General features: G+C 50.8%; 2 protein-coding genes across 16 annotated transcripts in view; one reads left to right on the forward strand and one right to left on the reverse strand.

The window, feature by feature from the left end:
* CIITA (class II major histocompatibility complex transactivator) overlaps nt 1-11,433 on the forward strand; it is a 60,415-nt gene extending 48,982 nt beyond the window's left edge. For 13 of the 14 annotated variants that reach the window (XM_023231151.1, XM_023231154.3, XM_023231155.3 and 10 more), the window contains 7 exons: nt 1,720-1,800; nt 2,511-2,603; nt 4,904-4,990; nt 8,632-8,715; nt 8,873-8,956; nt 9,689-9,786; nt 10,332-11,433. In XM_023231151.1, the coding sequence (XP_023086919.1) occupies nt 1,720-1,800; nt 2,511-2,603; nt 4,904-4,990; nt 8,632-8,715; nt 8,873-8,956; nt 9,689-9,764 (505 nt within the window). In that variant the 3' untranslated portion in view covers nt 9,765-9,786; nt 10,332-11,433. The remainder of the gene's footprint in view (nt 1-1,719; nt 1,801-2,510; nt 2,604-4,903; nt 4,991-8,631; nt 8,716-8,872; nt 8,957-9,688; nt 9,787-10,331) is intronic. The other variant, XM_023231159.3, reaches the window with a different exon arrangement.
* A 602-nt stretch (nt 11,434-12,035) lies between these two features.
* On the reverse strand, nt 12,036-27,995 carry DEXI (Dexi homolog). Of its 2 annotated transcripts, XM_023231091.3 has the most exons (3): nt 27,069-27,209; nt 14,489-14,831; nt 12,036-13,398 (listed from the first exon to the last, which is right to left on the reverse strand). In XM_023231091.3, the coding sequence occupies exons 1-3, from the start codon at nt 27,146-27,148 to the stop codon at nt 13,351-13,353; spliced, it is 471 nt and encodes a 156-aa protein (XP_023086859.1). In that variant the 5' UTR covers nt 27,149-27,209; the 3' UTR covers nt 12,036-13,350. The 2 variants fall into 2 exon arrangements, with proteins under 2 accessions (XP_023086859.1, XP_023086860.1); XM_023231092.2 differs by lacking the exon at nt 12,036-13,398 and having other exon boundaries at nt 14,168-14,831; nt 27,069-27,995.
* Between the last annotated feature and the right edge of the window lie 5 nt (nt 27,996-28,000).

Raw genomic sequence — 28,000 nt, forward strand, 5'->3', positions numbered from 1 at the left:
AAGGAAGGAAGGAAGGAAGGGAGGGAGGGAGGGAGGGAGGGAAGAAAAGAAAAGAAAGGAAAGGAAAAGAAAAGAAAAGAAAAGAAAAGAAAAGAAAAGAAAAGAAAAGAAAAGAAAAAGCAAGAAAAGGCCTCACTGACTAAAAACCAGAGGAGGTGAAGGTGTGAGCCATGCAGATATCTGGGGAGAATCATTCCAGGCAGAGGGCACAGCTAGTGCAAAGACCTGGAGGCAGAAGCATGCCTAGGAGGTTGAAAGCCAGCAACCTGGGCACCCAGCACCCAGAAGGCAGGGATTTTCGTCTGTTTGGCCCACAACATCCCCCCCTGGTCCTGGCACATAATAGGCAAGCGGTCAATATTTAACAATGAATTCCTTAATCCAAGAACCCCATAAGATTGGGGTGAAATATTTGAGGAGACCGAGACTCAGGGGTGAAGGGATTTGCCAAGACCCTCAGCAGGGAGCCAAATGCCAGATCCTGAAGTCAAACTCTGATCCTGTGGCCTTTTGCTGAGGCCAGTGGTTCTCAGACTTCAGGATTTCAGAGGCCGAGAACGTTTCAGAACGAATTTGAGTGACCGTGTGCGATTACTGTTTTTAAATTTTTATCAAGGATGCTCATTCAAACAAACGAATAACAAAATACCCACTGCTGGCACCATCATTTTACCAAAGAATGATCATTTTAATATTGAAAAAGTTCAAAGGACGTAATTGCAGAATAAAAGCTCTTTATATGGAGTGCATTTAACCATATTTTTAAACTAAACGGCCCTTCATTGTCCTTATTTTTCTCATCTCCTTGAAGTCTGGTCTAAATGTTGATCCAGGCTGTGGGACCCTGTGTGAGCTATTTGATCTCCCAGTGCCTCAGTTTCCCTATATGTGAAATGGAGGTAAGAAGAGCCTGTAGCTCAGGGTCTTGAGGAGTAAATGAGATCTAGGCCGAGGGAAGGGCCTAGCATGTCCCTGGCTTATAATAAATGCTCAACAAATGGTTCCTTTTGTTATTAAAATGCAAACGTATATTAGTCAACCACCTGGTTTACCATTGGCGGTGGTCCTCAGCTGGCATTTGAGGACTCCTTCCCCAGGCTGGGGAGGGAGAAGGGTATCCGTGGATGTTGGGAAGAGTAAGAACTGGCTCCCTACTTAGAGACAAAAGCTGGGGAGCCCCAAGCTGAGAGTCCAACTTACCTCTTTTTCTTTTTTCTTTTTTTTTTTTTTTTTGAGACAGGGTGTCACTCTTACCCAGGCTGGAATGCAGTGGTGTGATCATGGCTCACTGCATCCTTTACCTCCTGGGCTCAAGTGATCCTTCTAAGAAGCTGGGACCACAGGACACACTACCACACTCAGCTAATTATTGTATTTTTTGTAGAGACAGAGTCTCGCTATGTTGCCCAAGCTGGTCTCTAACTCCTGGGCTCAAGCGGTCCTCTTACGTTGGCCTCCCAAAATGCTGGGATTACAGACATGAACCACAGTTCCCAGTCTCAGCTGGCCTCTTATGGGGGGCTGTGAAATCTACCCCAAGCAGAAAAGATTGGGGTCCTATGTGGAAGGGTTGCAGGGACCTAAGAGGCTGTGGTGGAAGGGAAGAGGAGGGGCCTCAGACAGCACCTGACTTCTGTGCCTTGTCTCTGCCCCACCCTGGGGCTGAATGAGGGGCTGTGACTGTGACTGGAGGTCTTACCCTTGCTCTTTGCCTCCTAGGCTGGGCCCCATCTCAGGCCCCCAGGCTTTCCCCAAACTGGTGCGGATCCTCACGGCCTTTTCCTCCCTGCAGCATCTGGAGTGAGTATAGACTCTGGGACCCCTTCCTCTCAACATCTGGATGCAGTGCTGTGATCACAGCTCACTGCAGCCTCGAATTCCTGGGCTCATGCGGTCCTCCTGCCTCAGCCTCCTGAGTAGCTGGGACCACAGGTGCATGCTACAGTGTCCAGCAACCTCCGGGTTTTGACAACCCCAAATCCTGCCCCCAAGGCACATGCAGAGAGAAAAGCCCTCACTTTGTCCCGTTTATTTCTCTCTTCCGCCTACTGCATCCTCAACGTGGCTGGCACATGAGTGATGAGATGACTCCACAGCAGATGGGAATCCCCAAAATAAAAAAAGTTGTAGATCCTTTTGTGACCTTTGAAACTCTTTTCCTCACAACCTCATTTGCTGCTCTCAGCAATTCAGCTGGGGAGGGGCTGGGGAGCATAGTCCTACTTTACAATGGAGGTTAAGGAAGTTGCAAAGCCTCAGGGGCTCCTAAGAAGCTAAACAGGGATTCAAGTCCATCACAAGTTACTTTGCCCCCTGGCTGGCTGGTTACAGCCTCCAGGTGATGAAGTCCTGGTCTGAAAAGCTCAGGAGTATGCTAGCTGCCTATGGTGTATTAGAGCTGGGAGGCGGGAAGGGCGGGTGCCAGGGCTGAGGAGGCCCACACTGGGATGGGAAGGGTCAGGTGGCCCCCGGGACGCTAGCTGATGGCCCCCATCTGATTCCACCTGCAGCCTGGATGCGCTGAGTGAGAACAAGATCGGGGACGAGGGTGTCTCGCAGCTCTCAGCCACCTTCCCCCAGCTGAAGTCCCTGGAAACCCTCAAGTGAGTGAGCTGGGCCTGCCCTTCCTGCTGAATCTGGCCCCCAAAGTCCAGCTGACTTTTTAAAAATTAATTTAAATTTGTTTTTTTAGACAAGGGCTCGCTCTGTCACCCAGGCTGGAATATAGTGGTATGATCATAGCTCTACAGCCTTGAACTCCTGGCCTCAACAAATCCTCTCACCTCAGGTTCCCAAAGTGCTGGGATTATAGGTGTGAGCTACCATGCACAGCCCCAGTGGATTCATCCATTCATTCATTCATTCACTCACTCACCTATTCAATCAGCCATTCATCCTTCCATTCAATGATTCATTCATTCACTCATTCAATCATTTCTTTATTCACTCATCCAACCCCTCACTCAATCATTTCTTTATTTAATTACCCAACCATTTATTAATTTACAAATACTTAAGGAGGACCTACTATGTGCAGACACTTTTCTAGGCCCTGCCCTGGAGACCCAGCTTGAAAGAGAACAAACAAATCCCCTGACCTCAGGAATCTTAAATGCTAGTGAGGAGACACAATGAACAAGTAAACAAGTCGGTAATTATGAAGTGCACAGCAGTGAAAATAATGTTCGGCGACAGAAAATTATACTGGGGGGTGAAATAGGAGAGACAGATTAGGATTTACGAATAAAGCATTATTATCAAAACAGTAAAACTTTTTAAAAACTGTTCTGGGCTCTGGGAAGTTGGAGATGGATAAGATACAGGAGGATCAATGTGATTTTTTTTTTTTTTTGGACAAGGTCTCGCTCTGTCACCCAAGGTGGAATGCAGTGGTGTAATCATGGCTCACTGCAGCCTCAATCTCCTAGGCTCAAGCAATCCTCCCACCTCAGCCTTCTGAGTAGCTGGGACAGGTGCATACCATCATGTCCAGCTAATTTTTGTATTTTTTTGTAGAGATGTGGTTTCGCCATGTTGCCCAGGCTGGTCTTGAACTTCTGAGCTCAAGCGATCCTGCCTCTGCCTCCCAAAGTACTAGGATTGCAGGCATGAGTCACCACGCCTGGTTCAATGTGATTTTTTTTTTTTTTTTTGTGACAGAGTCTTGCTGTGTAGCCCAGGCTGGAGTGTAGTAGTACGATCTTAGTTTATTGCAAACTTCACTTTCTGGGTTCAAGCAATTTCTCCCACCTTAGCCTCCCAAGTAGCTGCAATTACAGGCATGCACCACCACACCCAACTAATTTTTGTGTTTTTAGTAGAGATGAGGTTTCACCAGGTTGGCCAGACTGGTCTTGAACTCCTGACCTCAAGTGATCCACCTGCTTCACCCTCCCAAAGTGCTGGGATTACAGGCATGAGCCACCATGCCCAGTTCAACATGATTTTTTACTGAACCTAGAGGATATCAGAATCTTCCCACACTCCCCCTCACTACCAAGGTCTTGCGATGGCCAAAGAATTTACTGGAATTTCCTTAGCAATTTCCTTACATGTAGGACCCTGGGACTTCTCCAGTAATTTCTAGTATCCTAGGTAACACTGTAAGCTAGATTTCTTTCTTTTTTTCTTTCTTTTTTTTTTTTTTTTTGAGATGGAGTCTCGCTCTGTCCCCCTGGCTGGAGTGCAGTGGCGCGATCTTGGCTCACTGCAAGCTCCGCCTCCCAGGTTCACGCCATTCTCCTGCCTCAGCCTCCCAAGTAGCTGGGACTACAGGCGCCCGCCACCGCTCCCGGCTAATTTTTTGTATTTTTAGTAGAGACGGGGTTTCACCGTGGTCTCGATCTCCTGACCTTGTGATCCGCCCGCCTCGGACTCCCAAAGTGCTGGGATTACAGGCGTGAGCCACCGCACCCGGCAGATTTCTTCTCCTTAGTCCTTCCCTCCCTCCCTTTCTTACCTGCCACCCCACTTAAGTATTTATTGAGCACCTACTATGTGCCTGGCAGTGCTCTAGGCACAGGGATACACTAATGAGCAAAACAGACATGGCCCTGCTCCATATGAAGCCCACAACCCGGCAGAAAGGATTACATAGCCATTAAACAAATAATGGCAACCCTTATTTCATTATAGTGCTGAAAAATGGCACAGAGGGAGAAGAGGGAATCTTGTAGAATCATAGGACAGGTGGGGGCAGGAGGGTGCGCTCTCCCTCCCATCCACCTCCTCACCTCTGCCCTCCACTTGGCCACAGGACCTAACAGTATCCTCTTATTTACCGAGAGGTAGCTTAAGTCTGTCGACAGCGCCATTCACAGCCTATGACCCACAACTCTCCTTGAGGTCAAAGGGAGGCGTACAAGTTTGGTCCTGAGCCCTCCCCCTCACTGTGTCCCCGCAGCCTGTCCCAAAACAGCATCACTGACCTGGGTGCCTACAAACTTGCTGAGGGCCTGCCTTCACTCGCTGCATCCCTGCTCAGGCTAAGGTAAGTGGGGTTCCGGCTACTGGTCAGGTGCTGAGCTGGGGGGCTGAGGAGCACAGGAAACCCACGTCATGCTGGCGGCAGGGGACACTGAGACCCTAGAAGCAATTACCACAGCCCTGAACAAAAGGATTAGCCGGACCTGGGGAAAGAAGCGCTGGGCAAGCCACTTATTCATTCCCAGCCGCCATTTTCTTACCTGGAAAATGGGAACCATCCTAATGGTCTATGTAAGTACTTGACACAATGCCAGGTTCTGTCGTGCAATAAATATTGGTCCTTTTCCCCCCAGGGATGGCCGGATCAGGCTTTTTCTGGAACCTAGGGGTGGTGGCTTCTGGAAGGCTAACCAGCACGGGCAGCTTTTGCCCTGGCCTTGTCACTCACATGCCGGTCAGTGCTTTTACTGCCACCTTCTGGTAGGCCTTGGCATAGCACCTCTTGCTTTTGAGTGACTTCCAGCCAGGCCCTGGTGTGGTCCCAGAGATAAGGAGAGGACTGAGTTTGGACCAGAGCCCCAGTCATCCATCTCAGCATTACCAGCTATTCTCACTCGCCAGACTGGGAGAAACTTCTCTCCTCTTCGCCAGAGCTCTGCACTTACTGAGGACAGAGTCAGATTCCCAGGAAAGGTGGCATTTGGTCCCTTATTATTTGTTTAATTTTTTAATTTTTTTTTTTTGAGATGGAGTCTTGCTCTGTCACCCAGGCTGGAGTGAAGTGGCATGATCTCACCTCACTGCAACCTCTGTTAAAGCGATTCTCCTGCCTCAGTGTTCCTAGTAGCTGGGATTATAGGTGCCCACCACCATGCCCAGCTAGTTTTTATATTTTTAGTAGAGACAGGGTTTCACCATATTGGCCAGGCTGGTCTCAAACTCCTGATCTCAGGTAATCCACCTGCCTTGGCCTCCCAAAGTGAGTGCTAGGATTACAGGCGTGAGCCACTATGCCCGGCCACTTTATTTATTTATTTGTTTATTTATTTATTTATTTACTTACTTACTTATTTATTTGAAGATAGGGTCTCACCCAGGTTGGAGTGCAGTGGTGCAATGATGGCTCACTACAGCCTCAACTGCCTAGACTCAAGCGAACCTCCCACCTCAGCCTCCCAAGTAGCTGGGTCCTGTACCTTCCTGAGCCTTGTTAGTTTCTTCCCAGCATGAATCACTGTTTTACAATATTTTATTTATGTAGGTGCTTATTTCTTGCTATGCAAAGAAACTCAAAAGCAAAAATAGAATCTGTCTGGTTCACAGTTGTGCTAAAAACTAGAGATACAAGCATGAACCAGAGAGATGTGGTTCTTGTTTTGAGTTTCTTTGCATAGTAAGAATTAAGCACATACATAAATAAAATATTGTTAAACAGTGATTCATGCTGGGAAGGAAACTAACAAGGCCCAGGAGGGTACAGGACCTCTGGGGAGATGATTCTTCTGTGGGAAGCTCTAGGGGAAAAGGACTCTAGGAAGAAAGAACAGCAGGTGCAAAGGCCCTAAGTGGGAAACGGGGCTGGTCTTTGAGGGTCAGAAGGGCCACTGTGGCTGTGTGTAGTGAATGAGGGATAGAGGCTGGGCAATGGTGGAAGTAGGGGAGGTCAGGGGAATCCAGGTCACACAGGGAGGCCCTTGTGGGTCACAAGAGGCATTTGCAGTTTTTTCAGTGTGAATGGAAAAGCAGGTGGGCCTGTGAAGGTGACACTTGATCTGATTTACACTTTCATTTCTTCTTTTGTTTTGTTTTCTTTTTTTTTTTTTTTTGAGACCAAGTCTCGCTCTATCGCCCAGGCTAAGGTGCAGTGGCATGATATTGGCTCACTGCAAGCTCTGCCTCCTGGGTTCAAGTGATTCTCATGCCTCAGCCTCCCGAGTAGCTAGGATTACAGATGCCCGCCACCACACCAGGTTATGTTTGTGTTTTCAGTAGAGACAGGGTTTCGCCATGTGGCCCAGACTGGTCTTGAAATCCTGAGCCCAAGCGATCCACCCACCTCAGCCTCCCAAAGTGCTGGGATTACGGGTGTGACCCACCATGCCCGCACTGATTTACACTTTAAGAAACATCATATTTCATGGAATCTAAGAGGCCATCCATTGTAAGACCCCAGCATTAGGCCAAAATGCAAGCTGTGACACGCTATTCGTTATAAGACACATCCTGATCTCAATGACATTCAAATGGTGACATATATGTCTTGGCATCGATGAAATAAAGTCAGATTACTCTCCCTGTGGGGAGGAGGAAGGGTCTCCAGGGTTCAGAGATTGCAAAACCCCCATCTAGTTTCTGCACTGGTAGCGGCCGACCTGTTGGCAGCAGGGTAAACCTGCTGCTTTTTCTTTTTTTTTCTTTTTTTTCAAGACAGAGTTTCCCTCTTGTTGCCCAGGCTGGAGTGCAATGGCGTGATCTCAGCTCACTGCAACCTCCTCCTCCTGGGTTCAAGCAATTCTCCTGCCTCAGCCTCCCGAGTAGCTGGGATTACAGGCATGTGCCACCGCGCTCAGCTAATTTTGTATTTTTATTAAAGACGGGGTTTTGCCATGTTGGTCAGGCTGGTCTCGAACTCCTGACCTTAGGTGATCCACCCACCTCGGCCTCCCAAAGTGCTGGGATTATAGGCATGAGCCACCGCACCTGCTGCTTTTATATGCAGCCCTGCAAGGCAGCTCTGAGGCTGAATCACGGCAAAGTCATGGCCCTGAAATCATATCCACAGCAGCACCTGGCCTGTTAAAAGGCTGCTTGGTGTTGAGTAAACAGCCGAAGTTGGCATCAGTGACACTCATCATGCTATTTTCACTGCTACTAATGCTGGTTGTGAATACGCCACAGAAACTCGAGCTGGCCCCGTAACTGGCTTTTTCTCTTCCTGCCCCCAGTGCTGGTCATGCCCTCTACGTTGACTCATGTGACCCTCACCAAGGTTTCTGTGAGGTAGTCAGAACCATAGCTAACATTTAGTTCATTCTAGGCACCAAGGCATATTCTAAATGTTATGCCAGCATTGATTCATTTACTCCTCCCCACAATGACTCAATCATGCCCATTTTACAGATGGGCAAACGAGTCTCAGAAGAGTTGAGTAGCTTGCCCAAGGTCACAGAGGCAGTAAGAGGCATAGCTGGGATTTGAACTTGGGAAGTTGTTCTCCCGGGAGTTTCCACACAGTAAGGCAAGAAATGACCTCCTTTTAGTCTTGCTGTTTTCCTGGGCTCACTGTTTGACCACAGAGAAATGGCCTCAACTCTCTGGGCCTTCGTTTGCCTGTCTTTAAAACGGGCCAGTAATCCCAGTAGGCGGTGACTCCCACGGGGCTGACCTCCAGGCTGCAGGGGACACTGAGACCCTAGAAGCAATCACCACAGCCCTGGACAAGAGGACTAGTGGGACCTGGGGAAAGAAACTCTGGGCAAGTCACTTATTCATTCCTAGCCTCTATTTTCATATCTGGAAAATGGGAACCATCCTAATATAGTCTATGTAAGTACTTGGCACAATGCCAGGCTCTGTTATGCAATAAATGTTAGTCCCTTCCCCCAGGGATGGTGGGACCAGGCTTTTTCTGGAGCCTAGGGGTGGTGGCTTCTGGAAGGCTGACCATGTACGGGCCCCTAATCCCTTCCCGTCTATTTCTGACAGCTTGTACAATAATTGCATCTGCGACATGGGAGCCGAGAGCCTGGCTCGTGTGCTTCCGGACATGGTGTCCCTCCGGGTGATGGAGTGAGTGTGGGAGTCTGGGCGGTGGGTGGCTCAACCCGGGGCAGGGGACACTGAGGGTCTCTCCCTGGGTGTCCTGGAAGGGCTGGGTGTGGGGGTGGCCTTGGTCTGGAGCTGGGGAGTCCCAAGGGCCAGGCCCCAAGTGAGTTTCTCTTGCCAGCGTTCAGTACAACAAGTTCACGGCTGCCGGGGCCCAGCAGCTCGCTGCCAGCCTTCGGAAGTGTCCTCACGTGGAGACGCTGGCGTAAGTCCAGGCAAACCTGGTGGGTGGAGAACAACTCACTCCAGTGTGGCCCAGTGTGACCCCAGAGCTCAAATCACGCTCTTCCCTTCACCAGTCTGCAACCCTGAGTGAGCAGACACTGCCCCCTCTGGCCTCAGCTTCTTCATCTGTAAAGTGGGGATGGTAATAATATCCACCCAAGAGGTTTTGTGAGGCTTAAACTAATCAAGCCCTACAAAGCTCTTATAACAATAGTAGCTGGCACACAAAAATACTCAATAAATGCGGTACTAGGCCGAACCATATGAAATTGCTGACATCCACCCATTTTTGACCTGTAAAATTGGCAATTTCATATGGTTCAAGTTTATCTTTTATTAAGTCGCCATGATGTCCAATAGTGGTTACTTTATATTCTTTCAAAGCACTTTTATCTCCACAATCACTCATATCTTCTAAGACACACAGGGTGGGTCTTACGAGACCCATTTTACAGATGAGGAAAATAAAGCACAGAGCAGTTAACTAACCTTCAGCGGTCACACAGCAAGTCAGTTGCAGAACCATAAAGGAATCTCGGGCCTCCTAGGCTTCTACTTTTCCCCATGACCCACACTGGTCTGTATCTTGCCAGGGGAAAAGTACCCAAGGTTCTAGGCTGGGTGGAAGGAAGGATTTGGAGGCAGCTGTCATTAGAGCTCGAGACCGCCCTCTCTCCTCTAACCTGGCTCTGTGTCCCTTTCCCCCTTGCAGGATGTGGACGCCCACCATCCCGTTCAGTGTCCAGGAACACCTGCAACAACAGGATTCACGGATCAGCCTGAGATGATCCCAGCTGTGCTTTGGACAGGGTAACCAGGGTGGGCTTGGGAGGGGAGAGCCGCAGGGGGTTGGGGGCAGTGTCCTTGTGAACGTGGCGTTCATAAAACGGGGGTGGGACACAGGTGGGGCTGGGCCACCACCCTTGGACGATTGCATCATCGGAGACATCCCCCGTCTCCACCCTGGACTCGGTGGAGCTGTCATCCAGGCTTTGTGAGCTTGAGCCCTGTAGTCAGGCTTAGAGACCAGGGGACAGGGAAGTTGGCCATCCACATCCCCCAGCCTCAGTGCTTAGAAGAGCTTCCTTTGGGGACTCCAAGCCTTCCCAGCTGCTGTTTTGGCTTGGTGGCTGCCCTGACGCTCCGGTTTGTCTTCAGATGAACTTGCTTGACAAGTTTCCTGCCCCTCATTATGAAGACTGCTGTGCCCCACCGCTGTGTTCCCCGCACTGTGCTGCACATCCGCCTCCATTCCCACTGCCCCTCCCATTCCCCATCTTGATAGCACCCTTCCCAGGTGTCAAGCTGCCCCTCCTAGAGTGTCCAACCCCCTCTCCTGTCTCCTCCTCCTACAGCACGTTCTCTGAGAACACCGATCACGCTGGACCTTGAACTGGGTACTTGTGGACACAGCTCTTCTCCAGGCTGCATCCCATGAGCCTCAGCATCCTGGCACCCGGCCCCTGCTGGTTCAGGCTTGGCCCCTGCCCGACTGCGGAATGAACCACGTCTTGCTCTGCTGACAGACACAGACCCGGCTCCAGGCTTCTTTAGCATCCAGTTGGATGGATGCCTGGTGGCAGCTGCCGTCCACCCAGGAGCCCTGAGGCCTTCCCTGCAGGACATTGCGGACGACCACGGCCAGGCCAGAGAGAGTGATGGAGGCAGCCCCATTCTGCTTGCCCAGGCCCCTGCCACCCTGGGAAGAAAGTACTTCTTTTTTTTATTTTTAGACAAGAGTCTCACTGTTGCTCAGGCTGGAGTGCAGTGGTACGATCTGGGCTCACTGAAACCTCCGCCTCTTGGGTTCGAGCAATTCTCCTGCTTCAGCCTCTGGAGTAGCTGGGACTACAGGCACCTACCATCACATCCGGTTAATTTTTTTATTTTTAGTAGAGACAGGATTTTGCCATGTTGGTCAGGCTGGTCTCAAACTCTTGACCTCAGCTGATCCGCCCACTTCAGCCTCCCAAAGTGGTGGGATTACAGTCGTGAACCACCGCACCCAGCCACGGAGAAAGTACTTCTCCACCCTGCTCTCCGACCAGACACCTTGACAGGGCACACCGAGCACTGAGAAGACACGATGGGCAACCTCCAGCCTACTAATTCCCCACATTGCAACAGGCTGGGCTTCTGTGGCAGCTACTTTTGTCTGTGGAACTCAATGCAGTGACTTTGTTGGCCAAAGCCAAAGCTAGGCCTGGCCAGATGCACCGGCCCCTAGCAGGGAAACAGCTAATGGGACACTAATGGGGTGGTGAGAGGGGAACAGACTGGAAGCACAGCTTCATTTCCTGTGTCTTTTTTCACTACATTATGTCTCTTTAATGTCACAGGCGGGTCCAGGGTTTGAGTTCATACCCTGTTACCATTTTGGGGTACCCACTGCTCTGGTTATCCAATACATAACAAGCCACTCCAAAACATAGTGGCTTAAAACAACACACACATTTATTCTGCTCACACATCTGTCATTTGAGCAGGGCTCAGTGGGGACAGCTCCTTCTGTTCTACTCTGTGTCAGGTGGGGCAGCTTGAGGGCTGGGTTGGGGTCACCTGAAGACTCGTTCTCCTGTATGTCTAGCAGGCAATGCTGGCTGTTGGCTGGGGGCCTCGGTTCCACTAAGGAACAGTTGGCTGGGACCCCTCCATGTGGGCTAGTTGGGCTTCCTCATAGCATGGTGGCTAGGTTGGAGGGTATCCCAAAGAGAGAGAGAGAGAGAGAGAGAGAGAGAGAGGAGGGGAGACAAAGAGACCACTTTTCATAATCTAGCCTTAGAAGTCACACAGTATTACTTCTGCCACATATATATATTTTTAAGAGGTAGGGTCTTGCTCTGTCGCCCAGTCTGGAATGCAGTGGTATGATCACGGCTCACTGCAGCCTCAACCTCCTGGGCTTAAGTGATCCTCCCACCTCAGCCTCCCGAATAGCTGGGACTACAGGTGTGAGTCACCAAGCCCAGCTAATTTTTATTTTTATTTTTGTAGAGCCAGGGTCTCACTGTGTTGCCCAGGCAGGTCTTGAACTCCTGGCCTCAAGTGATTCTCCTGCCTCAGCCTCCCAAAGTGCTGGGATTATAGATGTGAATCACCACACCCAGTCCACTTCTGCCATATTTTGTTGGCCAGTGTGACAAGGGTTGCTACTCTCCTACCCACCCTCCTTTCACCACGTCGCATGCACGTGTGCACGTACACACACACACACACACACTCACACCAGAGCCCACCTTGACTCAAGTCCTCTTTTATGAGAGGATTTTTCTTTGTGGCTCCCTAAAATTCAGTGGAAAATTCATTGCTTGGGGGTGAGAAAGGTTGAAGCACCAAAAGCTGTACCAAGGGGAATGTTTGTCTCTGCCTCTGACACAGCTCTGTCCTGGGAGTGAGCTGGTTTTTAGCAGAGATGGAGTCCCACCTTGGCTGCAGTGAGCCCGAAAGGGACTTGGCAGCTCCGCTTTCTACCCAGCGAGCTGCCAGCACAACTATTGCTTTCCACTCGGGCACAGTCTGCCCAGAAGCCCCAATTCAAGACAGCTTAGCTTACTCCTGGTGGCAGTGGGAGCTGCCTGTTCAGCTCCAGCTCACCAGCCCCAGTGCCCACAGGATCAGCCTGGGTCCCAAGCTCTGCTCCTCTCCCCAGCAAGTGAGAGGTGGGTGTCAAGAGAGTCTGAGGGATCCAGACCCGGCTGCGTGGATCTTAACTTCGCTTTATTCATTCTACAAATACATACTGAGTGCACAGTCATAAATAAGATGTTCCTGCCCTGGTGAGTCTTATATTTTAGCAAATTAAAAAAACTCTCTGGCAGGGCTGCCAGGTGAAGTTGGCCAGTCTGTACAGTGCACAAAGGCACCTGGTCAAGGGGGAACATGGGGGCTGCAAACCAGTCTGGGTTCTGCTTGCCAAGCTGGCAGTGCTGGTGTGGAGCCTTTTAACCCAGAGGCGCATGTTTTTGTCGTTAACACACAGTCATCGTAAGTGTGGATAAATTACTGTCTCCATGTCACAGATCTAAGTGATACTTATAGTCACACTCCTATAAGGGAATGGACTCCTGACTTCTCTGGAGGACCTCTCTGCAGGCACAGGCACAGTGTGCTGGAAGTGCTCTGAACCCCATTTGTCAGGTGGTACAGCAGTGCTCAGAGGAATCAGGGCATGATGGTGCAATTCCACGTCCAGTGGATTGTAAGTCCGCGCACCTTCCAAATAGTCATTTTTCCTCTCAGGCCTCTCTCTACATGCAAATGTCTCCCTCCTCACGCTCACCTTTTTCCTTGAGCCTCTCAAATGTCTTCTTTTCAGATTTCGTAGCTTTTCTTTCTTTAGCATCGCATGAGGGCAAGTGGTGCTACAACTGTCTCTCACCGGAGTTCTGCCGCCTCTACTCTCCCACACCTCAGTCTCCTCACCTGTAGAAGGGGATTAATCATTTGTACCCTGCTTCACTCGGTGTGTATGGGAAGGTGCTTTGAAGTCAAGTGCTCTGCAAACTGAAGAGAATGACTGCTAGTATTCCGTGAAACTGCAAGCTGACCCAATTCCACTCATTCATTTAATCTTTCCAATTTTTTTTTTTTTTTTTGAGATAGAGTCTTGCTCTGTTGCCCAGGCTGGAGTGGCACGATCTCAGCTCACTGCAATCTCTGCCTCCCTGGGTTCAAGCAATTCTCCTGCCTCAGCCTCCCGAGTAGTTGGGAACTATAGGTGTGCGCCACTACCCCTGGCTAATTTTTTGTATTTTTAGTAGAGGTGGGGTTTCACCACGTTGGCCAGGCTGGTCTTGAACTCCTGACCTCAAGTGATCTGCCCGCATTGGCCTCCCAAAGTGCTGGGATTACAGGTATGAACCACTGTGCCAAGGCCTTCCCCCCATATCTTTAATGAAGGTCTACCTTGGCCCAGGATACCCACTGCCACTTCTACAGGATTCAGGCCTGGTTTCTAGTTTGGTTTTTCCCACCACACTCCAAATGCTGTCCCTGGCTTGTGGAGTGGGGCAGAGGGCCAGCCTGGGACTCTCACACCAGCCCGACTGGGGCAGACTCTCTGAACCCCTTTGGATCTCCAACTTGGGAGACCTTTATCTTCTGCTATTTGTCAACCACAAGGTTCTGCCTAGAACTCCTTTCCCGAATCTCAAAGTTAAAAAAAAAAAAAAAAAAGGCAGGGCCCCAGGGGTTGGAGTTGCATACATTTTTTTAATCCAAAGAAGTCAGCCTCCTAAGTATTGCTTAAACAGGTTTATCAGAATTAAGTAGGCACAACACTCATACTTTCAGAAAAGCCTTTCCAGCCAGAGGAGTAACGCGGCACTCCCCAGCACGATGTCTGTTTCGCCAACTTGCTGAAGAACGAGTAACCTGAAACGAAGAAGCGAGAATCCCACCCTCAGCCCCCGAGAGCTTCCTCAGCTTTTTCTTCTGAGTCACTCCCTGAAACAGCCGCTGCATCTAAGACCAGCCTCGGGCTAAACCCAGCTGGCCTGAAGGCTCAACTCACATCAAACGGAGCTGGGAGTTGCTTTTGCGTGTGTCCGCAGTTTGAAGTGTCCTCTCTGAAGGTGAAGTGGGGGAAGCAGGTGCGCTCCGGGGTGAAGTGCAGGGAGGCAAACTCTGGCTGGGTTCCTGTAAACTTCCATCGCAGCTGCAAATAATCAGAAGCCAAGGCCGGGCCATCGGTGTGACGCTGCGGGCAGATGAGGTCTTGGGACGCCCCTTGCGTTCCCCCTTCTGTGGGAGCAGGTGCCTTCCCAACCTCAGCACTCAGTCCCAATCTCTTTTCTACTCTCCTGGGTCCAAACAGGAACCTCTCTGTTGGCACGAAGCTTTTGAGGGGAGCAGGCCTAACAAGAAGGAAAAAGGGGGGTTACTAGCATGGAAGCCCCACCCTGCCACCATGTTGGCTGGGGATGGGGACCAATCCATGAGGCTCAGGAGGTTTGGGGTGGGGCAAGGAAGTCTTCCTCCATCTTTTGAATTTGGGGAACCACTGGGAGCCCCAGACTCAGGCTGAAAATGTCTTTCTGCAATTTTTATTAAAACCCTTTTAATGAATTTGCCTAATTTCTCAGAGACCCTGGGCTGGAGAATCAGCGCAGTGTCGCACGGGAGAGGAAGGTCTGTCCTGTTTATTGGGAGGGACGCTGGTGTAATCTGCTCGGGAGTCACCCAGGGTCTGAGGGCTGACTTGCAGCTCTGGGCCAGTGAGCCAGCGCTGGGTAGTGGGCAGGGCTTGGCAACACCTCCCACCTTGCCCGGAAAAATGCTTTGCAACCTACAGGAAGGCATTGGCCACAGCCAAGTCACTCAGCAACCCCACTTGGCTCCTTCTCTCAGGACGCAGCATCATCTCCATGGCCTGACCCCCGTTTCCCACTGCCTTCTCTATGTGCCCAGCTGGGTGCCAGTGTCTCTGCAGCACCTCGTGTTCCCATGCCCAACCCCTCTGCAGCCCCCTCAAGCCCTGCTCTGATTCCAAGCCTCATCTTCCAGCTCAGACTATCCCTTCCGCAAACTTCACTGAACATCTCGCAGAACTTGTATGTTAAACATGTGGCATGTATTGGTTTTTGACAGGGTGCTATTGACATTTGGGGTAGGACAATTCTTGGATGTGGTGTGGCTGTTCTGGGCACTGAGTATTTAGCAGCATCCCTGGCTCCAGGCCACTAAGTGCCAGTAGCATCCCTGGTCACTGTAACAACTAAAAATGCCCTCCTACCCTATTTCCAAGGTTGATCTAAGGGGGCGGAACTGTTTCCATCGAGACCCATGCATCATATAGGATAAGAAACTGAGGTTCTTATCATTGTATAGGATACGAAACTGAGGTTCAGAGAAGCCAAGTGACCTGCCTAAAGATGCACAGCTATGAGAGGCAAAGCTGGCACTGGCTTGGTAATAACGATGGAAACAGTCTGAATGAGAGCAGCTACCATTTCCTGACCTCTTAGCAGAGGCTGAGGACCCTGCTAAGTGCCATGAGACCTTACCAGAGACTGTGGGTACCTCGCCCCATTCCCTCCACTCAACTCTTCCTTGCAGGTCGACCTGCCCTTCTTTGCTGAGGCCTTTCTCTCCCTCCAGAGCCTGCTTGGCCCCCAGGCTGTAAGTGCAGGCATAGCTAATGTCTCCCCATAACTGCCCTCCACCAGGCTGCTCCTGAGACACCTGCTGGCCAGGAGCCCGGAGCAGAATCCTTTACTCAGATTCAGCCGCATAGATGCTCGCTGCAGAGATCTCCAAGGCCTGCGGTCATCCTTGAGCCCATCTCAGATTTGTGTGGACGGGGTGTTAAGAGAACATGGAATCAGCTGGACAGAGTGGTTCATGCTTATAATCCCAGCACTTCGGGAGGCCAGGGTGGGAGGATCACTTGAGGCCAGGAGTTTGAGACCAGCCTGGGCAACAAACACTCTGTCTCCATAAAAGATTTAAAAATTAGCCAGGCATGGTGTAGTCTTAGCTACTTGGAAGGCTGAGGCAGGAGGATTGCGTGAGCCCAGCAGTTCAAGGCTGCAATGAACTATGACTGTGCCCCTGCACCCAGCCTGGGTGACAGAGACCCTGTCTCAAAACAAAAAGAAGATGGAATCATTCAGTGAGGACCTCACTCCTCTCCCAATCCTGTGACCACAAACAGCATCCCCAACAGTTCCAGCCAGGAGCTAGTCTGGCTGTAGCTGCTCTCTTGCGTGCAAATCTCCAGTCTGAACGGGTTACACGTGGAATTTACTAACACTCCTGTTTTCATTGTGTTTATCTGTAGGGTTGCCTTCTATTTATAGCAAGTGATGCCAAGTTTCCATTTCTGGTGCTAATATAGTTTCTCTTTTCAAAGTGGCTCACGCTTATAATCCCAGCACTTTGGGAGGCTAAGGTGGGTGCATCACTTGAGATCAGGAGTTTGAGGCCAGCCTGACCAACATGGCGAATTGAGGTCAGGAGTTCAAGACCAGCCTGGCCAACATGGCAAAACCCTATCTCTACTAAAAAAAAAAAAAGAAAAAAAATTAGCTGGGCATGGTGGCAGGCGCCTGTAGTCCCAGCTACTCAGGAGGCTAAGGCAAGAGAATCTCTTGAGCTGGGGGAGCAGAGGTTGCAGTGAGCAGAGATCATGCCAATGCACTCCAGCCTGGGTGACAGAGTGAGACTCTGTCTCAAAAACACAAAAGTTTCTCTTTTCAAAACATTTCACTTTAAAAGGAGCCAATTTAAAGAAAACTGTTAATAGTTCAGGTAACAGGCAGATAAGAGCAAAAGGTGCTGAGTGTTGTATGAGGTTTGAGGGCTTTGATCCCAGCTGGTCCCACTCACTCCACAACAGAGAACAGAAGGGTCCAGAGAGGGTGGTGACCTCTGCCTGAAGTCACACAGTGATTCGAGGACAGGGATGTGACCCCAGACTTCTATATCTAGGGCTGGAGGATGTCCTGGGACACAGTTCAATTCTCATCTGTCACCCACTTTGGCTATTAGAGATCAACCCCTTTGCTCCTGTGTCTTGCAATGGCAGCCTTGGCAAACCCTAAATGAAAATCGTGACAACACTTGACATTTATGAAGCATTTACTTCATGTTCACATTGTACTACTCTAACTCATGTCTTAACTCACTTATTCCCCAAAAACAACTCTAGGAGGTAGGGCCAAGTAGGACCATCATCCCAGCATTTCACATGGAGCTCAGAGAGGTTAAGCAAGCTGTGCAAGGCCACACAGCTCATAAACGGCAGAGCCAGGATTTGAACCTCTGTGGCCTGATCCCGAAGCCGAAACCACTCGGCACTGCAGGTTCATCCCTTTTCTCTAAGGCAGGGGTATCCAATCTTTTGGCTTCCCTGGGCCACAGTGGAAGAACCGCCTTGGGCCACATATAAAATACACTAATGATAACTGATGAGCTAATAAATAAAACAAAATAAACAAAACAAAACAACTCACAAACAAACCAAAAAAAATTTTTTTTTTTTGAGACAGGCTCTTGCTTTGTCACCCAGGCTGGAGTGCAATGACATGCTCTTGGGTCACTGCAGTTCCAGGTTCAAGCAATTTTCGTGCCTCAGCCTCCTGAGTGGCTGGGACTACAGGCGCATGCCACCATGCCTGGCTAATTTATGTATTTTTAGCAAAGATGGGGTTTCACCATGTTGGCCAGGCTAAAATCTCACAAGGTTTTAAGAAAGTTTATGAATCTGTGTTGGGCCACAGTCAAAGCCGTCCTGAGCTGTTCGCACCCTGCAGGTCGCACCACGGGTTAGACAAGTTTGCTCTAAGGCACCAAGAGCCCCAGGCTGAAAAGCACCCCACAGCTGCAGCTTGTAGAACCCAGGGCAGCAGGTTCTCCAACCTTCTGACATCATTAGAGCACAGTACACAAGTTATCAGCCACTAGATTTTTTTCCCCCTTTCTGAAACTGTAACCCTTCATTCCAGGCCATTCCCCAAAGCTGGACAGAGGACGTGGCTGGCTGGCTGGTTTCTGTAGTCAGAATGACAGTTGGGTACTAGATCCACTTTGTGAAGCAATGTCTCAGCTCAATAACTCTGCAGAGAAGCTGCCTGGTTCAGGATGTGGCTTAAGTAAGAAGATGGCCCTGGCATTTTACGGGTAGTGGTGGGCAAGGCTCTGAAAGTAGTAGAAGGGGATTCTTTCCCGGAGTTCAGCTGCCCGCTGTCCTGCTCCTCAGGGCAAATGGTGTGAGATCTGGATTCAGCCTGTCTGTGCTGACTGTAGCTCTGCCCCTTCCTGGCTGTGTGACCTCAGACAAGTCACCCACTCTCTCTGCACCAGTTTCCTCATCTGGAAAAGGGGACAATGCCCACTGCATTGGGTTGTTTGTGTGCGTGGAGTGCCTGGCAATACCCAGCACACATGAGACGTCAGTACGTGGTGGTTCCTTCCATCCTTAGCCCTACCTGTTCCCAGGTAAAAACCAATACTGGCAGGGAACCTTCTCAAGGCTGGGGGCCTTCTGAGAGCAGTAGCACTTTTCCTCCTTCAAAGACTTTGCCTTCTAGAAACCCATTGCTCATTCCTTTCTTCAAGTACCAAAACAATCAATTAAAGTGGCTAAAGAGAGATGGCACCCTCCCCTGCTCACGCAGCCACTCTGATCCTCCACCCTGGTGACAGGCTATGTGGCAGGAGGGTCTCTACCTTATCTCAGGATGAAGGCATGGCTGGGGTCTGGCTGTCTCCTAGTGGCCGGAAGAAGCTGCCAGTCTCTACACAGGTCCATGTCCCTGAGGAAAGCCAGTGTCACAGAGAAATGATGACCACTTTCTCAAACCTGGCTTCTGATTTGCATGTTGGCTGTCAAAGCTGATCAGGAGTGGGCTTTGTGAAGATGCCTGGTCCACCACGTGCCTCCAGCTGGCCACATCCAAGACTCCCTGAGGCCTCTGGAAGGACAGCGCTTGCCCAGTGCCTCCCTCCAGGTCCTGCCACATCCAAGAACCACCTGGACTAGTATTTTAAATCAATGCACTTTTTAAACTCCAATTTTTAAAAAAGATCATTGATGTCACTGTGTAACACCCAAAGCAGTAGAATTTATCATACACAGAAGGCAAGGCTAAAAATACAATGAAAATAGAACCATGAATTCTAGCTTGATATCCTTGGCCTGTACAACTGAGCCTGGTACCAGTTAAAAGGGCAAAGCAGTAGGTGCTCAGGGGGTGTCGGGCCCCTGAAAGCCGATCTGATCCACTGCTGCATATTCACTGCCGCCCTGGGACGCCTCCGGCAGAGTACCTCACTAGGGGAAGCATAAGGACAGTGTGGCCAGGAGCCCAATGTTGCCGCCTCATAGATGGGTATCTAAGGTGAGTCATCGAACTTCCGCAAGCCTCAGTTTCCTCCCTTGTCTAATGGAACCCTCCTTGGCGGCTTCACAGGGTGACGCTTGGGGCAAGTGATGGAGATGTGGGAGAGGCAGTTATTTTTAACCACCCAGCCAAGCCCCTTGCCGGGAGGGACTCCCAGAAATGAAGCCTTACCCTGGAGGGAGTTCCCCGACACTCCAAGCTTGAGGCCTGGGATGGCAGCTGTGAGGGTACCAGCATCATTTGGGGACTCGCTGGGTACCAATTATCACTGCACTTGGGCTACTTCAAAGGCTGCCCACACAGACACACCCTCCTTGGTAACCAATCCTCAGGAGGAAGGGCGCCCAAGGAAAGGGGGAAGGCTTCCTAGGCTAGCGCCCCTTCAGGGTCTGACACACCATTGACACTGACCACGTCACTCATTAAGCAATTTTAAGCAAGCACCGACTATACATCATTCACTATCCCAATCTAATTTGCACAAGCCCTTAGGCAGGTGCTATTATTATTCCTGTTTTACAGAGAAGGAAACCGAGGCTTAGGAGATGAAGTCTGAGGTGTTGGTGGAGCTGGGATTTAAACCAAGATGTGTCCAACTGCAAAGCATGTAAGCAACCATTTTAGAGAGTACAGGGAGGTGACCCTAAGTAACAAGGAATCACATATAGTGAGCAAGCAATTTGCTTTTCAGCTTTTGGTCAATCCTTATGATTATTTAGAGGAGAAAGTTCAGTTTGGTGCTGGTGTATCTTACGTTTATCACCTGACAGTTGTTAATCTCTTTTTAACAAAAAGACAGCAGGCCAAGGCCCTGTGTCTTTAGCTGGCTCTGGTATTTGGCCAAAAGTTAATGACTTTGGCAGTTAGGGTTTTTATCTGTGCCAACTGATGATGGTTTTCTCCTTAGTGACATAGACATTCTTTTTAAAATAAATTCACCTAAAAAAGTAGTTTTACAAATGAAGCACTAAAACTAGTGCATTTCATCTTAAACTGCAAATTATAAAGGGAATAATAGCAACTTGACAGTGGAGAGACCTGGCACACACCACCTTCACCAACTGATCAAAGTTAACGTTGCCAGAAAGGGGACAGATGGCACGTGCCTCTCGGTAAGATGCACTGAAGACACACACTCACTTCTGCAATATTCCTGCCAAGAATGCCTCATCTGAATCTAATCTTGAATATAACCGTCAGACAAACCCAAATTGAGAGACAGTTTACAAAACACCAGCCTTGTACTCTTCCAATATGTCAATGTCACAAGAGATAAAGACAGACTGAGGAGCTGATCCAGACTGAAGAAGGCTCGAGATTAACGCAAAAGTTGATCTGGGATTGCATCCTGGACCTCAACTCTCTCTTTTTTATTGTTCAGGGACACTATTGGGACAATTTTTTTTTTGAAATAGGGTCTCGCTCAGTTGCCCGGGCTGGAGTGCAATGGTGCAGTAACTCGCTGCAGCCTTGAACTCCTGGACTCAAGCGATCCCCCTGCCTGAGCCTTCCGAGGTACTGGGACTATGGGTGTGTACCACCACACCTGGCTATTTTTTTTTTTCCTACTTTTTGTAGAGACGGGACCCCACTATGTTGCCCAGGCTGGTCTTAAACTCAAGTGATCCTTCCACCTCAGCCTCCATAAAATTTGAATACAGTTGTAGATGAGATTGGTCATAGGATTGTATATTGTATCAATACTAGATTTGCTGATTTTGACAACCCTGCTGTGGTTATGCAAATTTGTCCTTGTTCTAAGGAAATAAACACTGAATTATTTAGGAGTAAAGGTGCATAATGAACCCATTTTCAAATGCTTATGAAAATTACACATATACACGTGTGTGCGTATACACAGGCATGCATATACAAACAGGGAATGGCATGCACGTGTACATGAGCAAAGTGCTAATTGGTGCAACTGGTGAATTTGGGTGGGCATTCTTTGTGCTCTTGCAACTTTTCTGCATGTGTGAAACTATTTTTTAATTTTTTTATTCAGGAAAAAGGAGCAAGAGTGTGTATGACACAGGCTTGGCAGAAACTATGAGCTGGTATTCCAAAGTCAGGGATGGGGAGCCCTCACTGGGGGTACCCCTCAAACCCTCGGTGCTGTGGCCAGGGAACCGGGCTGGCAGTCTTCCTTGGCTTTGTTCCCTCGGCCGCCACTTCCCCATCCTGTTCCTCTGTTGATTTGTGAGATGGGGAAAAAGATCTCTGCCACTTTTATTGTGATCTTAGGTTCACCAAAAGCAGACGATGCTTTCAGAAGTTTTGGGAGGAAAGCTAGCAGACACACCAGAAATATAAATATCCAAATTGAGAGGAGGCCTCACTTTCTTAGTTCAGCAAAATAGACACACGGGCTGTAAGTGGGGCAGACCCTGCCTGTTTCTTGGCTGAAATCTCCAGTTTGTATAATGCAGGGCTAAGAGAGTGGGGCCCTTGACATCTCACTGTTTTGAGACACATACTGGGGTTTTCTCCTGTCTGAAGACGCAGCTGGCACCAATGTACCCTGTGGCCAAGGATCTTCTGGGTGAGCCTCATGTCAGGAGCAGAGTTGGAGAGGTGGCCAGCCTGGGGGCACACTTGTCTCCCTGTGTCACCATTGTCTGTCTCTTGCTTAGATGACAGCCATAGCTTCCTGGCCTGGTTTCCTGCATCCGCCCTGACCCCTGCCTGTGGGATCTCCCATAACTCAAATCTGACTGTGTCCCTGCGGAAGGTTTGGGTTTCTGAGCTGGGCAGCTATACGTCCAGCACAGGGGTTCTGCTGATAGCACAGGCCACAAATTGGCAAGGAGGGACCAGGTTAGGAAGGAGCAGCTGTGGTTCCTAGTCAGGAGGTAACTGAAGCCCAGTAAATCCTGGAATAAGACAGACCAATGAATCTGATAACCCTCAGCTCCAAATCTGAGCTGTACCAGGACAAGCCGACTCTGGTGGCAATGTTCTCCAGTCTCTGCATTTTCAGCTCGCTGTGTGCCAAGACAGGGCTGGCAGGTACCAGGGGCTTTCACTTTCATTAGGAACTGGGACGAATAATCCAACTGAGCTGCCTCTGCACCAGAAGTGCTGGGACGTGAGGACTCTCCCTGGCTCCCAGGCCAGCCACTGCGGCCCTTTCTCCTGGGAAGGACAGAGCTCCTGATTCCCCATTCCCTGCTCCTGGGCAACAATTAACACTCTAGGAAAACCACAGAGCCGGCTCTCCAGGGTTCTGGTGCTCTGGGGACCACAGGGCAGCAAGAAAGCTCTCCTGAGGGTCCTGGGGCTGGGAAGGCAGAGTGGGAAGTCCCCCCCAGCTAGGCTAGACCTGGACCTCCCTGGCACTCAGGCAGCCTATCCTCTTTTGCTCATGGAATATAAATATTCGTGCACGAGTATAGGTGCAGGTTTCTACATTCGCAAGGGCATGGGTATAACACGCTTTCCATTATATCTGACTATGAATAAGAGTGGTTAATACTAAAACATCTCTTACTATATACAAGGAGGTCTAAGTACTTTATGTATATCTCACTTAGTCCTCACAACAAGGGAGATTTTCATTATTTCCATTTTCTAGAAGAGGAAACCAAAGTACTGGGAGGTTAAGCAGCATGCCCAAGGTCACAGCTACCCTGGGATGTGAACCCAGGGCCCTGGCTCTTCCCCATGACCCTAATACTGCCTCCTCAAGAAGGTGCTCAGCAAGTGTTTGAAGAACTCAATTACGTGGGTCCACACATAAGAGAAAAAAAAAAGAGGGAGCAAAAGTGGGTGCACCTGTTCATCTTGATACTCATCCTGGGCCCCACTGCGTGACATGCCCCTTGCCCTGAGTCACTCTTTCCTGGATTGGTGTATGGGAAATACATGTGACCACATGAGAACGGCTGAGAAAAAACAGGACTGACTACCAGCATTCCCCTGTTTACGGAAAGGGGCCTGGCGATGAGGCTCGGTCAGATCATCTTGAGGTCTTTCCTGGCAGCTTCCCTGCTGCTAGCCACCCTTCTCGTACCCCGGGATTCTGAGCTTCCTCAGCACTTGGAGGCAAGGCCTCCTTGGCTTGGATTAGAGGGTGGGGAGGGGGGAAGGCTGTGCATGGCTTCCACCACTTCTCCAGGCCTCCCCACTTCCTACGGTCAGGCCCTGACACCCCGAGAGCTTTGAAAGGGTGTCCCTGAGAGATACTTCCTGGTGTTTCTGCTTAAACAGCGTTTGCTGCAAAATATGTCGAAGCATTTGGGATTCAGTTTTTAGTTCAGAATATGCCAATGTTTTCATTTGGAAGGGGAAGTGTTTCTGTTGATGTGATAAAGAGATAAAATAAGACGTTATTCACCAAGTTACACTGCTTCAAAGTCAAGTGCTTGGCTTGGAGACAGGGATTTATCTTGGGATCGCAGGGTCTTAGCACATGGCCTGGCAGAAGAGCAAGAAGGGTCAAAGTCTGTTGAATGAGTGAGTGCATATGCAAAGGGCCTAGACCCAGGAGTGCGATAGAATCAATGCTCAGTACAGATTTTGAATGGATTTCATAGGTTCTACTTCTGAGAGTTGTTCTCAGTCTGTTCATGTTTCTCTATCTTCACTAAACTCCCCTCATCCAAGCCTCTGTCATGTCTGGCCTGAACAACTAACAGCTTCTGAGGTGGTGTCCCTGCTTCCCTTCTTAACCCTCAGCTCATTCTGTCCACAACTGCCAGAGTCATCTTTACAAAATGGGAATGTGATTGTGTCATCTCCTGCCTAGAACTTTCCAATGGCTTTCCACTGCTCTTGGCTATGGCCTTCCAGGTCCTCCATGTATGGCTCCCGCCCACCTCACTGACCTCTCCTGGGGCTGTTCTCCAGCCACATGGGCCTCCTTTTGGTTGCTGGAAAAACCAACTCTCTCTCACCTGAAGGTCTTGGCACTACTGGACTACTGGCACCCTCAGCCTGGACTGCTTTTCTCTAGATCCTTCTATCGAATTAAGGCTCAGCTCAAAAGCATCATCTCCTTAGAGAGCCTTTCTATGACCCCTCAGCTAAAGCAGCCCACCATCTCTATTCTACTGTTTCACTTCTGTTTTACTCCATGTCTACACCTACAGAGACCATCTACTAGATGCCAGGCAGTTTTAAGTGCTGAGGACACGGCAGTGAACACGACAGGGAAGCTCACATCCTTCTTGCCTGCCTTCATAGCTCCGAAAAAATCTGATTCTCTTGTTTGGGTTCCTACTAGTCTTCCTCACCAAGTGCCAAAGGGCCAAGGCTGGGTCTGTCTTCCTCACTGTGTTCACTCACCAGGCACTGTACTGAACAAAAAAGCATTTGTTCCGTAAAAGAACGGACGGATGGCAGGCAGGCAGGCAGGCTGGGGAGGTGTGCAGAGCAGCTAGCACACGCCCCTCCCAGCACTTGGCTCTTGCTAAGATCTTACTGAGCTCAACAGAAGTTTTCTTCAAAGAAATCTCACTGTGGACCCTTTAGGAGAGCCCTCTGCACCCAGCTATGCTGCCAGTAGGTCCTACCCCACCCTGTACCACCATCTGCAACAGACTCAATGTTTGTGTCTCCTCAAACTTCCTATGTTGCAACCCTGATCCCAAATGATGGTATTGGGGGGTGAGGCCTTAGGGAGGTGATTAGGTCATGAAGGCAGAGCCTTCATGGATGGGATTAGTGCCCTTATAAGAACAGTAAGAGGCCGGGCGCGGTGGCTCAAGCCTGTAATCCCAGCACTTTGGGAGGCCGAGACAGGCGGATCACGAGGTCAGGAGATCGAGACCATCCTGGCTAACACGGTGAAACCCCGTCTTACTAAAAATACAAAAAACTAGCCGGGCGAGGTGGCGGGCGCCTGTAGTCCCAGCTACTCGGGAGGCTGAGGCAGGAGAATGGCGTGAACCTGGGAGGCGGAGCTTGCAGTGAGCTGAGATCCAGCCACTGCACTCCAGCCTGGGCGACAGAGCAAGACTCCGTCTCAAAAAAAAAAAAAAAAAAAAAAGAACAGTAAGAAATAAATGCTTAAGTCCCCCAGCCTCTGGTATTCTGTTATAGAAGACTGAACTAAGATACCCTCTGCCTGTGGTTGTCTTGGCAAAGCCAGGTAATGTGGGAGAGGGGTGGACTCAGCCTGCTTGGGTGAATGCATTGGTGTCCATTTTCCTAAAGGAGCCCTTGCTCACCATCTCTCAGCATCCCCTCTTCATTGCCACTTAGGCCCTGTGCCAAGTGACACTCCAGTACTGTCCAGCCTCAGGGGCTGAGCCAAGGTGTTCCTGCCTGCCCTGTGACCCTCACCAGTCCCGGAGGCTGCGTGACAGCGTATCTGGTCATGTGTTCTCTCTCACTGAGTCCAGCGGCCTCTCTTCCTGGTCACTATGACCAAGTCTTACTCCTCCCTGGACCTTCATTTCCCTACCTCTCACATATACAGTGGGTTGGATGCTGGATGCAAAGCTCCCTCGTCACAGCCTCAAAGACAGGACTTGACCATCTCAGTGCAATGACCCTGTGGTCCCTTCTCCTGAGGACCTAAGAGCCTCCTGAGTGCTTGCAAACACTGCAGACAAAGCGAGCCCTCGCACCAGCTCCGTGCCTGCCTGTTCTGCGAAGGGAGCCTACAAAACTGGCAGCCCCTGCAGTTCTGAGCTGCAGAATTGATGAGCTGGGGCACCCTGAAATCTGACTCCAAAATAGCAGCAAACCCAAGGCCAAAAGGAAGTACAGGCTTCTTTGCTTGAGATTTCTCCTCTCACAGCCTTGGCCTGGAGCCCCTGCACTTAATCCCCACCCAGCCACCCAAGGGCCACAGTACAAATATGATTCGTGCCTGGCTCCCTGTGTCTTCTGACACCCCTAAATCTTTATCCTTCTAGGATGACCGAGAATCCCCCAAAAGCCAAGGTCATCATCAAAGCCAGGATGAGGATTGGGGGAGGAGCTGACAGCTCTTCCTCAAATAGATTTGGGAGCGAAGGCTTTTTCCATAAGCTTTGGGGGGTAAGTCACAGGGTGACCCCAAATGTAACTTAGTCTCGGGGTCCCCTTCCTTTTCACCAACTATCCCCTTTGCTGGGGGAAGCTTTCCAGCCCAAACGAAGGACCTAAGAGGGGTCTGGCCATTCCTGGCATCCAGTTAGACCTGGAAGAGGTGAACGGAGGAGAAGCCTGAGGGAGGGGTGTGTATCCGGCCTGAGGATGTCTCCATCTCCCTTGCCAGCGCCCCAAACCGCCCTCATCCTGTTCAGAGACGGCACTTACAGGCCTCGGAGGCAGGGGAGGATCTCCTCCTGGGGAACCATCCCCGTCCAGATGGTGCCCCCCACCAGCTGCGGCGGCATGATCTGGGCGGCTGGTCCAGGGCGTGGGTTGCGGCTCCAGGGAGGAGGGGAACGGCAGTCGAGACCCTACTCCAAGTACCCATCAAAGACGTCGAGCTCCGAGTCAGCATCGTAAAGGCCCGAGCCGGGGTCGGAGAGTACGCCGAGGTCCACGAGCGCCTGGTCCATGTCCTCGGGCAGGAAGACAAGGCCCACGTTAAGGACGATGTACTCCATGAGGAAGGCGTAGTACAGGATCAGCACATTGACGAAGAACAGGCCCACGTAGAACATAGAGGGCAGCAGCGGCGGCGGCACGTAGGGGACCAGGGGGCCCAATGCGTCCAGGTGGGCCGCGACCCGGGCGCCCAGCATGCAGCGGGTGGTAAGGGCGGCGGCGGCCCGGCGATCCCGGCGAACTCAGCCGCTGCGGCGCCCGGGCGGCCGGCGAGGGCACAGCGCAGCCATCCAGGGGTGCCCTGGGGCCCGACAGAGGCGGCGCCGGGCTCCAGATGTCCCCTGGCAAACGCGCCCTGACCCCCGAAATACGCCGGGCGGGTCACCGCACCCCCAGATGTGCCCCCAAGGCCCTCTCGACCGCCCAGACGGCGAGACGGGCCCCCCCTGAAGTGGCCGGCGGCTGCCCGGCTCCCTCGCGGCGCCTCCCTGGCACTCGCAGGGCCTCGCAGAGCCGGCGGGGATCCCACCGCGGCTCAGCGTCTAGGGCCGGTCCCGGCAGCTGTCTCTCCCGCCCGGCCCCGCAGGTCCTCGCGCCCCCCCGCGCGCCCCCGCAGGCCCAGCGCCCATGGCTGCGGCCGCCGAGTCTCCCTCCGGGTCGCGCTCGGAGCTCCGCCTCCCGAGCGGCCCCTAGCT

This window comes from Piliocolobus tephrosceles, chromosome 17, assembly GCF_002776525.5.
Source record: "Piliocolobus tephrosceles isolate RC106 chromosome 17, ASM277652v3, whole genome shotgun sequence".
Lineage (NCBI taxonomy): Eukaryota > Metazoa > Chordata > Mammalia > Primates > Cercopithecidae > Piliocolobus > Piliocolobus tephrosceles.

Coding starts and splice junctions, on each gene's coding strand:
- DEXI (XM_023231091.3), bottom strand. CDS start 27,148: ATGCCGCCGCAGCTGGTGGGGGGCACCATCTGGACGGGGATGGTTCCC. Junction 14,832..27,068: donor CTCCCCTGCCTCCGAGGCCT/GTAAGTGCCGTC, acceptor CCTTCTTGTTAG/GCCTGCTCCCCTCAAAAGCT. Junction 13,399..14,488: donor AACTCCCAGCTCCGTTTGAT/GTGAGTTGAGCC, acceptor CCCCTTCTACAG/GTGAGGAGACTGAGGTGTGG.